Source organism: Amphiura filiformis, chromosome 9 (genome assembly GCF_039555335.1).
Source record: "Amphiura filiformis chromosome 9, Afil_fr2py, whole genome shotgun sequence".
Taxonomy (NCBI): domain Eukaryota; kingdom Metazoa; phylum Echinodermata; class Ophiuroidea; order Amphilepidida; family Amphiuridae; genus Amphiura; species Amphiura filiformis.
Window position 1 is genome coordinate 48,658,102 of NC_092636.1, and position 13,265 is coordinate 48,671,366.

The following is a 13,265-nucleotide window of genomic DNA, read 5'->3' on the forward strand; positions in this document are numbered from 1 at the left end:
TGGATGGAGTACAGCTGTCAGGCTGTTGAAAGCTGCGTTCATTCAATTGGAATTCTTACTTATAGTAGGGATAACCATCAAAATTTCATGTTGCCCCTATTGCTACAAAATATTGTTTTCTTGTTAGAACTCATCAATAGAAGTATTTTGGTGGTTAAATGCTCAAAATCGGTCAAAAACTTTTCGAATTATGAATTTTCAAAGTTTCCCATTCTGACCGGTCATTGGAACGAAATAAAATGACAAGGTCCAAAAATATCAATTGGGAGCAAAATTGGCATAAGCATATATTTACCTTTATATATTTCTTTATTTTAAAATATATGCAAACATGAAACAAGCATATTGTGAAAGTATCAAAGGGTTTCTTATGAAATGGCACTTTACTAGTCAATGGCATAAATTATTTTTTCAAACCGAGGCATTGAAATCATGCATTTAGAAAACATTTTGCCAAAAATCATCCAAGATGGCCGATATGGCACAAAATCAAAATTGCACTAAGTCCAGGTAGGCCTAAACTTTTTTTTTTCACAACCAAAAATTTCAATTTATTGGGTTTAATATGACCAATCAGTAGGTGTATGCAAATTAAATCTTAAGTGTCATTGAAGGTCATTGACTCATTCACAACAATCCACTTCACTCATCATGCTCATGTGTGACTTCTAACAAAAGGTGCTGGTTCCCGTAGTATGCCTCATTCAAAACAATTCAATACATGACCTCGGAGTTACCTGCATGACTTTCATGGCTATTTTGAAACAGTTATGGTTGCACATTCAGGTACTTCTTTTTGAAAGTTCTAAACAAGGTATAGCCAGCAGCAAGTTGTATATGGTATAGGCCTAAATATAAGAAAACGTTTAGGGTTGAAATCAGGTGAAAAATACATCGAATGGGCACGAAACTTCACATTTATGTTCAGAAAGGTGTCTTCTTAGCATGATTCGAAGGAGTATGGAAATTCCAAAGGAAGCTGGTGATTTAATTTGTAACTCCAGATCTACTTGTTCATTTTTTTAACCTTTTTACAGAGGGTATGATAGAGGTATTACTGGCAACTCTGCCAAATTACAGCTCAGTAGGCCACGTTTTTCACCTGAAATTATTGACATGAATATTTTGTGCCATTCTTGAGCAGTGCTGAACTCAGCCACTGGCAATTAAGCGCACTGTGGCGATGGACCAATTTTGACTCGCACTTACAGGAAAATGAAATAAGTTATGTTCCTGTAATTTGCAAGATAGTTACAAAATAAAATTGGCATTAACTTCCCCAATTTTTACAGACAAATATTGAAAAATAAAAGAATGAGATCAATTTAGAAATGTCTGTGCAAGCAGTGCACAGTTGAGCTCCCTGCATGTCTATGGGAGTGTTCTAATCAAGTTGATGGTTCATTGGTCATCCCTACTTATAGTACACCACGATACAAATGCAAGATGTTAGCTAAGAGTTCCAAATTAGTTATCACTTAAAAATGGTGTCTACAGCCAGATACAGTGTATCATGACTCTTAATGTAAATTTGGACCATAATTCAATTTTACCCATTCATGCCATGACTTACAATTAGTTACATGAGGATATGAAAAACAGGGGGTAATTTATGGGACCATTCAATCGCATGTCAAAACTTCTAAGAAGAGTCCCAAAAGACAACAAAAGACACCATGTATTAATTCTATAGGACTATGATAGCACACCAAAGGGAATTTTAATCCCACCCTTTCATAACTGGTCACCAATTTTCTACATGCTTCTGCATATCAGTACTGCACGAAATGTCATTCTTCCAAATACATCTAATTGATATGGAGCCTAATGAATAAACTAAATATTTTGGTTGGTTTCCTTATGAAAACGGTGCATTGTCATCGCCCCGATATCTTCATGGCAGAAATCGCCATGGTAGGTTGAATCCACCGCCACGCATGGCCATTTTGTATCGACCTGTTTAATAGTTTTGAGTCGCATAATGGGCTGAAGGACATCTGACTAAGGCTACTGACAATAGCCCCGATTAGGCCGGTGACTGACCTAGCTGTGTGTGAGTCGAGCATGGTACGCCATAGGTCACATGCTTTTAGACTACCTCCACGACTGGCCTATACACTGCGCTATATAATTCGGCACATATAAATCAGAAATATTGTCAGTTTTTGACTCAAGACGCAAGCTTCTTTCTCAAGACGCAAGCTTCTTTCTCAAGACGCAAGCTAACGACTATCGTATCTGTTCAAAATATATTCAAGTGCAAGGAACCATATCTGGTTTCTTTATACGAAATCACTTACGGGAGATATTCATCATTTTCTACCCCGGTATCCAAAGGTTTTCGCCTCATATCAAACTCGTGCATAGTACATTCACGTGTATCGATTCCGGTATTGATTTTAGTATCTCTGCTGACAAGTAATTATTAGCCAGGCGATGTCGGTGTGCGGTGGTGATTGAATTCCCTAATATGCCAATTTTCAAGAGATGAACTCCAATCAAGTTATATGTTTGGCTATCTGATTCCCTGATTGTTTGAATATCTGGCATCTTCAAACAAATCACATGGGAATGAAATAGCAAAATCTGTTCCAGTTAGATGGATAATTGCAGCAAGTTTATCCACAAAATTCTACTATCCTAACTTCATGTTAGTGCTATTTTAAACAAGTGCACTATGGAAAGGAATCGTAAATTGTGACCTTTTCCTGCAAAATATTCCTTAAGACCAGGCATGAGAATGGCTTTTTTGAAAACTACCTGATTCAGAATTAAAAGGCTCAAAACTGGTTGAAAAAATAAATAAAAATGCATAAATTTGGACAACAAAACTGCCTGAATTCAGGCAAAAGCCTGAAAATTCTCATGCCTGTTAAGACGGTCTGGCAAGTACTGAGATATAGTCAACTGAATCTTGAAAATAGCAGAATCAAAAACAAGGAAAAACAAAAACAAAACAAAAACACCATAAGAAAAACAATGGCCAAATTTATCATAACTTTTAAAGATTATATTTGCTCTAGCTAATTATTAGTAAATCTTACTTTCAAGGAAAACACACTTTAAGTAGGCATGATAATGGCTTTTTGAAAACTGCCTGAAAAAAGTGTGAATTTGGCCATAAAGGCCCAAAACAGACTGGAAAAAGTAAAAATTATGCACAAACTTGGACAACAAAATTTCTCATGCCTGCTTAAGGTATATTTCGCAGGAACGGATGACAATTTATCTTAAAACTTCCTATTGTAGGGGTTCTCAACTGATGGGTCGTGACCTCAGATGGATTTGACATTGGATTGATTCTGACATTGGGTTCAGTATGACCTTTACCTCCCCTAATCGAGAAGGTCCTTCAAAGTTTAAAACTTTTCAGATTGAATTTGGGGTTGCATAATTTCCTACAAGGTTGGTAGCCCCCTGCCCTACTGTGTTTTTATGCTCTTGTTATTTTGTTCAATGTGAACAGATAGTAAACAGAGCACTATATAAAGCGTTTTGAAAATAAACACTTGTAAAATAATTTCTTCTAATTTATTTTGTACAAAACAATTTTGAAAATTTCAAGTAGAGATTGTACCCTTTTATGTACATCTTTGAATGGAGTCATGACTCCTTACAGGCACTGAAGCTACTCCATGCCTAAGCTTCTTGTAAAATCTACACATCTTTGCTGGAATCTGTGTCCTTACAGAATGACTACATTTGTGGTGTGATCATGCAAAATCAGTCTGAAGTCAGGCATATTCAATTTTCAGTTTCTTGTAGGATTGTACAGCATTTACAAAGCTACATTTGTACATTTTGCAGAAAACCCCATCGAATATGGACAACCAGTTCAAACGATGTGAGCAGTTTAAGAGTTTGCAAAACAATTCGCCAGAGAAGTGGTTACATAACTCCCAGGTAACTGGATCAGGCACCTTTTGGAATTGGTAGTACATGCCATAGACTTTGTGTTGCGATCATTTCGATCATGGTGCAGAACTCAAAAGCGTGATCCACTTGACATGGTGATAATCTGATTACATGTAACACTTCGCTGGCAAATAGGAAGCAAAAGGAAATACATCCTTTGTTTGGCTGTATCTGAAAAATCAATATTTCTGACTTCCGACTGATTTTGCTTAATCACATCACAAATTATGCAACCCAAAAAGCTGCATTATGCTGGTTTCATACTGCTGTGCCGTTTTGCGACTCCGACGACGATTTTGAATCAGCAATCAGCCTAACAACGCTAGTGGTGATCAGCGGCAAGCTGATATTTTAATCACTCCAACGCTTTACCTAAAGCGGCAAATCGCTAGAGTCAACCTGAAGCGTTTTTGGCCAATGACAATTTTTGGCCAATGAGCTGAACACAGAATGGCAACATTGGCTTTCATAGTCATTCGGCTACTACTCAGCGTATCCGCTTGCAGAAAAATGCAAACGGCACAAAGAAAGCGTCACGCCGCTAACAGCAGTTAAGCAGTATGAAATCAGCATTGGTGGAGGTTTACTTCATTCTTCCACGCCACTTTGACATGACCTTATTTGTAACACGGTCTGATCCACTGAGACCAAAGTTGGTAAATAAACGAGTGGATATTGGTAATTTTGACAATTTGGTTATGACCATTATGACTTTGCTCTGTACCAAAGGCTGACTGATGCTGAAATCACTGGAATACTTGGTTATAAAGTTACAAACTTTTTGTATGTCTGTGTTCTTAAGTTTTTTATTTTTCTTTGCAGGGCATAGATTTCGTCTTGGTTTGCGAGAATCAAAATCCATCATAGTCACTGCACTTACTGAATGATACAATGAGAGAAGTTGACTCTTGCAACCGAATCTTACGAGAATCATTACGAGAATCGATTCTATGATTCTCGTCAAAATCTAGGCCCTGCTTTGCTCCTGATTTCTGCCTACATCTCGATTTCATTACTGCAGACGTTGGTCTGATTGCATCAGTTCATATCACACTTATTAATATTGGACATTATAAATATATAAAAGACATCACTCATAATTAAAGAGGATCAAGTCTTCTTCTACCGAAGACTTTGAAGGATTTTATCTTGTATCGTCTACTGGTGTGATGACATCATCCGTTGGGACTCTAAAACTGCTGCTACTGCTGCTGTATTGGAGAGAGGTGCTCACTTTTTACTTGTGAAATGGCCATCTGAAAGAGTAAGAGGCAAACAAAGTGAAAACCTCACATTTCTTGAGAAAACCAGAATATAGTTATGCTGAATGTTGCATGATGATTATCCCAGCAAACAATAAATATCTTTTAATGTTTTTAAAAAAAGTAATAGAATGTTTAAATAACTCAGGAAATCAGAGAAAGAGGTAGTGTACAAACCATTTTAAAAATGTTGGCAAAATGTTTTGTAAAATATGTTTTAGCAATTGTTTAAAAATAATCTTTTGTCAGAAGTAACAACATTTTGGGGAAACTTTGGAAATGTCGTTTTAAAATATTATCTTTACAGAACCAAAAATGTAAATATTTTCTGGCAAATTGGGCTATTCCAGAGCTCAAATTTCAGGGATAAAGCCACCGAGGTCACTGCTTGCCCTTTTTCAGTTTTGGCCTTGGTACCCAAATGCATCAACTTCAAGGCATTCTTTATCATTTGTTGGCCTTGATGCCCTTCTTTGTCTTTGCCCAGTGGCCTTGAAAATGAGCGCCCCCCCCCCAAAAAAAAATTAAAATTGGAGGCCTGGGCTATTCTATTTGAAATCCATACACCCCCTATGGAAGCCATGACCTCCCATCTTCCACACAGGGAGTGTAGCTTAAAATGGAGTTACCCATTCAGGTTAATCAACTTAAAATACATACTCCCTGTGTGGAAGATTAAGGTCATGTATATGGGTATCAACTGGATTAGCAATCTTTGTGTGCCCTTTTAAAAATATTATGAAAAAGGTTTGTGTTTGTTAGAATGGTACCCATCTTTTTTGATGGGGGGGGGGGGGGGAAGGAGCCCCCTCCGACTCAAAGTAGGCAGATAAAGATACATACCTACGGAGTTATTTTTTATAATACTATATCATGAATAATACTTCAATATTGATAAATAGAATCATGGAGCACCATGAAGTTTACATGAGGTGCAATGATATTTTGTCAATTGTGTGCTCAATGAATATGTTGCTTTATGGATTACATAAAATACATACTAAACTAACAGATATCATGCTCAAAGCAATTACACTTGCTTGCAGAGAAGAATGGCACTTCTTGTATTCCTTTTTTGGCATGTGCACATCGATATCATAAACACGGAAGTGGGGTTCAGATAGGCTTTCAATCGTCCCATAACCACAACAATAGACCGGTTAGGTAATTGACCGAACACATTCCGCGCTCAAGAAGGGAACACAAAGCCCCCGCCTATCTCGCTCATTAACAGCAAGAGAGGGTAGTTCTCTGGAAGCTAGTGTAACACCATGCATTTAGTAATTTAAAATGTTTCTAAAAGATCAGTGAAAACCTACATGTATGCATAATACAAACAAACAAAAAATACCTTAAATTATAGATTGCTGGCTTAAATTAGAACTCAGCAAGTCAGCATGCAACAATCAAATGCAAAATAAATCTTTAAAATCAAACTTTAACATTAAAAACAAATTATGAATTATAAAACATCTTTAAATGATGAATTATAAAACATGACATAATCAACCGAAGTTAGTTTCATGTTTAAGAATAGTCCCCACGGCAGCCAGTTTGGTTCCGCACCCTCCACACAAACGGTCTGCCAATGATAACGAACTAGTTCTTTTTGATTGGCTAAACGGTTTTCTGACGACGTCATCCAGCTTGACGTCAAACAAAGCTTTCAATTGGCCGATCGGCTAGACGGCTACTTCATTATTCATGAGCAATTCTGACCCGCCATCTCGCCAGCTGACTGAGGTCAATCAAGTTCCCGTATGTATAGCTCTACAGCTACATACGTGTAGCCAATCAGAAACGGTGTTATAAGTGGCCATTGGCAGACTGTTTGTGTGGAGGGAGCGTAACCAAACTGGCTGCGGAGGAGACTAGTTTAAGAATGGTCAATAGAATAAAAACAAAACAAATATGAAATGTGACCTGCTCTCACAGAATGAGCATTAAGTCCCAAGTTGGTATAGTTTCAATACTCCCAGCTGCTCAATTGATGTTCTTTGTTTCATGTGCACCTGTACATGCCAGAAGTGTCTTTGTGAATGGGGAATTCTGTATGCCGGTAGTAAAATGTATGTCCTTCATGAAGGTGACACAATAGGCCATTCACAAAGGACATACTACTGCCGTGTGCACCAAACAAAGAACATCAAGTCAGCAGCCAGGCAGTCTTGGATCTACCAATTTGCGATTTAACACTCATTTTGTGGGAGTAACAATTTCTTTATAAAATCTATAAATAAACCACTGCTAGTTACATGCACAGTATGCTATAAAAAAAGTATCCTTTTCAGCATGCCCAGTTCAGTTTGTTACAACATTATCTCACCAGGACCTTGGCATGGAGAAAAAGCTTTTAACAAATTAAATTTTAGGAAACAAAGATTGAAAGCATACCAAATGTATTCAGTCCTCAAAATATTTGTAATACATTTCAGTTATCTTGACCTCTTTCTATATCAATCACACCATTATCTTGTTTGGTAAACTTCTAAAGACATGCTTTTAACAGCTGCATCTATTTATTTCAATGCTTCACATAGAATTTGAAGGCCAATTATTTCTTATCTGTGGCACCAAAGATATTACATGTGGCCCAAAAGAGAACCTACTTCACCATGTTTGTGTGTCGCTCATCGACAGCAAAATAGTGTAAATTTGGACTATATCACTTTGATTTTAAGTCCATGCTTGTTTGTGATCTGGGTGTAATGAATTGCAGAGATAGTGTGTGCCAATCACTACTTGCCCAAACCTTTGTAACACACAGATCGAAAGCGCAAAATTATCATTCCATTTTGGTTGCTGACAAATGCCGGTGCTACACTATATTGGGTCTCTGAGCAGGCCAATCCAATTATGGCACATTTGCCAATTTCGAGTCAGCTCTCTTTGGTTCTTGCACTGTGGTAGCACCAGTATAAATAGCATCTTTTGGGTGTTATGACTCCTTATTAAGAACATTTCTGTTGTTCTGTTCGGACAGGTTACAAATTTCTCAAATCCAGATTTGTTCACATATGCTGGTTTCATACTTTCTGCCGCTTCCCATGAGCAGCGTGACGCTTCATAATATGCCACTGTACCTTTCTGGAAGCGGAGTGGCACAGTGTGAGTGACAGCAGTATAACTATGAAAGCCAATGTTGCTGCTCAGCAACGCAACATTTTGTTTCCCGTTCTCATACGTCAATCAGAGTGGCGCCCTCCAGAGTTGACTTGAATTCAACTCCTGGCTATCTGCCACTTTGGGCACAGAGGTGGAGTGATCGATATATATCGACTTGCCACTAGCGTTTCTGCCGCGACTGCTCAGTGAAGCAAATCATCGTCAGAGCGGCAGGAAAGTATGAAATCAGCATTAAACTCCATGTTGCTTAATATAGTATCATTGTGACATGTACATTAAAAGGGCATCATCAACTGAATTATACAACTTATCTATGACAGTGCAATTTTATATCAAACTCACTGAAAGCTCCTGAAAACTTTATTTCATAACACAATTGCACTGATGATGTAAGAAAAGTATTTTGAGGACTGAATGGTCATGCTTGACAATAAAATGAAATATAAAAGAAGCCAACCAAAGAGGAACGGTATAATAATATGAAAATTGTTCCTAAAACCATGCTTATAAACCCAAGTTAGGACTCTGCGTCCCTGCGATCATTTTGATTTAACAAAAGCTTTCTTTGCCTTTTTTTTAAAAAACTTTTATGGTTAGGGTTGTGGTTTATTTCACTTTCAGTGTTTTTTAAGCCTGAATCAAAGAATAACTTATGATCAATAATGATATAATTAATAAAATTAGTCTCTTTTACAATGCCAATAGTCTCTTCTGCTGACACATTTATATTACGCTGGTATGTTTTCATAGTTACAACCATGGTTTTAGGAACCAAATTTGTTTCATAATGAAGCTCAACCAACCATGCAATTAAACATTGATAATAATACATACAAAATAAACTAAATTGGCAGGCAGGCAGGCAGGCAGGGACTTTACCTTGTTTTGCCTTTGCATTTACTGTGCCCATGGAGGTAGCTGACGGTATTGTTGTTCAGTTGGACTTTGCATAGGACTCAACATGCCTCCTGTTAGATTCAGCAGGTATAACAGGAAAGCAATATATCGGAATAAAGATGAGGGCCGATACAACTTTTGAGTTTAACACAATTTAAAGATACTTTTCTCTTGTTTACGATAGAAAAATATTATAGTCATTTCTGGACAGCTGTACGTGTCCTGGCGTTGTGTTTACAATACATATTTGCATACTTCGTAGAAGCTTGGACCCTGACAAATGGCTGCTAAAAACAACATTGCGTAGCATGGTTGGTTATTTCCCCCCTCCCAGGTCCTGCATAGTTTACGTTATACACTAGTAAAATGCTTGTGGGATGCATTCATATGTACATGTCGTGTCGGAGAATTAAATGTCGGAACAGTAGTGCTGCATTTATATGAAATTCACTGTTATGGTAACCTACGTATCACTCATTTTATGTCTTGAATTAAAAAATATTAAAAGTATTCTTATTTTGTTACTAACCTGATCCAGCTGCTTGGTGGTAGAAAGTTCCTGGCGCTGGGCCCGTAATAATTGCATCTCCTGTACCTTGCCCAGCAGCAGCTGCTGACCCCTGACCTTGATTAGCATTGAGCGGGTAGCCCTGTGTGTATCCTGAGGTGGCCTGCTTGTGAGCCAGATCAGCTAGGCTCAATTGCTGATAACCTGGAATTGCTGCCATGGTGGTGGTGTACGTCACTGGGGGATACTTGGGACTAGTCTGGTTCGGACTTGTCCGCTGGGAGACATAGGCAGGGTACTTCTGTCCCACCGGGGACGTGCTAGGGGACAAAGTTGGAGAAGTACTTGGTTGCTTGTGTAGTTTAGGCGGAGAAGGGGCAGTGAAAGCCGATGCCGAACTAGAAAGAGCTTGTTGCTTAGTTACTTTGGTAGGAGAATATGACGACGCATGGACAGCATGGGATGTAGGGCTGGTCTGCTGACGATACGCCACATGGGTCTTAGCGGCTTGGGTTGTCTTCGGGTGGGAATGTTTCCCTGATGTTGCTGCAGCATTATATGGAAGTTCTTTGGAAGATTGTATAACTACCGGTGACGTTGAAACTGCCGTCCTGTAAAGAGACTCATTTAAATTGGCAAAAATGTTGCCCATGCCAGCCTGTAGGTTGGCTGGCGTTAGACGCCCGACCTGAGAGTCAACATGCTCCTTTGACAATGTCTGCACATTAACTCGCTTAGGTTGCTTGTTCAATGCAGTTCTTATAACAGGCTGTTGCGCTGTTGATTTAGAATTACTAACAGTATGCTGTGCATTAGTCTTAGTTGTTGTAACCACTCCAAAGCCTAGTGTTGAAGACTTTGTGGATGCTAACCGGACTTGTGGTTGTGATGATGATGGTACTTTCTCACCTGTGGGAGGCCTTTGGAGACGCACCACTGCCTGTGTATTGCCGCTAGTGCGCACCGCCTTCCCATTGCCGGTATGACGCTCTGCTGCCTGTGTATTAATGCTAGTGCGCACCACTCCCTGGACACTGCTGCTAGTACGCACCATTGGCTGTCCACTGTTGCTAGTATTAGTGTTTTGTTTTGGGGGAACATTGCCTGCTACTCTTGACACCATTGTCGGTTTGCCTCCTGATTGTGTAATTGTAATTGATGATACACCCTTAGTAGTAGGAACTCTACTACTTGCAAGATTAGAACTTAATTTTTGAATTGTTTGAGACAGGGCCATATTAGGTCCACTAACATTCATGTGCTGCTTTTGGATGTTAACCATTGTCCGCTTCCCAGCGTCTAAACTTAATTTCTTCAAACGTTCTTGTCCCGAACCAAAACCGTCAACCTTCCTGACAACAGGTTTGGTGGAAGTTATGTATGTTTGGTTTGGGACACCAGATGTATTGTTCTGAGCATGTGTGGACAGCTGTTTCAACACACTTGCAGCACTTGAAGCCTGTCTTTCATTCGAAACTGGCGTTTCCATCGCTTTGGCAGTGGCAGCTACAATCTCTGCAATAGACATTGGATTTTGTCCTTGAGGAGGACTAGTTTTTGGTTTTGTCACAAGTTGTGCAGCTTGATTTGAAGAAGAGGGCTGCAAACTTTGAGTCTGTGATTTCTGTCCCTGAGCCTGAGTCGGGGTTTTCTTATCTGAAGCAGCAAGTTCATCAGCAATCAGCTTCTCCATAAAACTGGTGGTAAAATCCACTCCACTGGCGGAAGTCCCTTGCAACGATGCAGCACTGTTGTTAGGTCTGTCCTTAATCAAACTAGAAGAGGTCGGTGTTGATTTGGGTGTCGATTGGTTGCTCTGCAAGTTACTTTTCTGATGTGGACTTGGGGTGAACTCCATACTAGAATTAGCATAATCTAGTAACGTTGGCACCCGATCCGACTTAGGTGTTCCTTTCTCAGACACTGGGGTAGATTGGTTGGAGTTGCCACTATTAGGTGACATAATAGCTTGCGTAATCATGGAAGCAACAGACATTGATGATTGGTTTATTGGAGAGCCTTCGTGCTAGGTTTCTTGAAGGTTGATTTCTTTGTAGCAAGCACTACTTTCTTGGGTTTCATCGGCTGGTTAGACGTTAGATGACCGTGGATACTACGCGACTCTTTGTATAACATTCTGGAGTATAGAAAACGGGAGGAAAATAAATTAATTGGTAAACGTTTTAAGGAATACAGCTACATTTATTTTTTGACTTGGTGTAGGCTAAAGAACCTGATTTTGAGTTTACAATCACATATATTTTTTGCCGGGTGATGAGGCGACTTTTTCATTATTCTTTTTATCAAATCAGATGCTATATTCTCTAACCATGAGGTAAAAATCTTCTGGCGCCCGTTAAAGGAAAAACTTGGTCTACTTGGCAAACTTATTGCAGGGGTGTTGTTCAAACTCAAATCTTGTGAAATATCCTGAAAATAGTTAAAAATCCAGAAAAGCAGCATGCAATTTAGACTGCTCTGCATCCCCCCTTTTTTTGATAAACAATTCATACATTTCCATGCATAAAACATAATACATCTCCAGTGACTGTCCTGCCCAGAGAAAAGAGGGACTGCTCTAGTTGAATATGACCTGTGTGACCCACCATATCTTAACACATAGACTCAACCTCTTTCATCTCAAATCTGAGATGAATGTTAATGAAGTAAAAATCAATGTGGGTGGTATATCTTAACCAATAACAGATAGGCAAGCATACATGTTTATGCATTAGCCCAACCCACTGTATTCACTGAACCCAACCCACGTGGGGTAGCTCTATCTGGGTCAGGTAATTAACATAAACCACAACATCTGTGCATAAACAAGCAAGACTGCATTTTTAATGAGGTAACGTCATATACCCAGTATTAGAGTGCATAGTTCATTGTGTATTCTAAATATAGTAGACCACTTTTCTCATGGATGGCCGAGCTGTTGGATCAGACCAGGATTGATTTTCCATGGTCAGAGGGATTAATTTTTTAGGGGATGATAAATTAAAGTGGTCTACTACAGTAGACTACATGCAATTGGGAAAAGATACCCTAAAACAGGCTGAAAATCAATAAAATTGTGCAGATTTTAGCCACAAAAAATCCAGACAAATCACACCCCTGCTGTTAAATAAATAATGGCTACATTTTTTTGCCCATCTTGAAAATTGTGACACAAGTAATAACCATTGTTTGTTTCTACTATATTGCTGATCAAGATCGATGGGCAAACGTTATGCATGCTGGGAATGAAAAGGGCTCAAAAGCTATAGAATTTGTCACCCGCAAATTTGAGCCATTTTCCTTCCCAGCATGCATCACTTCTTTACCTTGTCTGTATCCAACCCTGAGGCCATAGTGGTTTCACCTCGTCATCCAGAAACGTTCGTACAAACTCCTCCGCCGACTGTGAACGACTCTTAATAACTGCAAATGTCTTCACTTTGATGCTCACGACTTCACATAGTAATTTCCTAAAACAAAATATCGCACAGATGTTAAAATTCATCCAAGTATATGCAAGAATTTGTACCATGGAGGTCACAATACACATAGCATGA

The 13,265-nt window shown here is 38.9% G+C and overlaps 1 protein-coding gene across 1 annotated transcript in view; it reads right to left on the reverse strand.

The window, feature by feature from the left end:
• Positions 1-807: 807 nt before the first annotated feature.
• Positions 808-13,265, reverse strand: part of LOC140161084 (uncharacterized) — a 52,168-nt gene continuing 39,710 nt past the window's right edge. The window contains 5 exon segments of the mRNA XM_072184471.1: positions 808-5,171; positions 9,183-9,271; positions 9,730-11,719; positions 11,722-11,845; positions 13,035-13,178. Coding sequence (XP_072040572.1) covers positions 9,201-9,271; positions 9,730-11,719; positions 11,722-11,845; positions 13,035-13,178 — 2,329 coding nt within the window. The 3' untranslated portion in view covers positions 808-5,171; positions 9,183-9,200.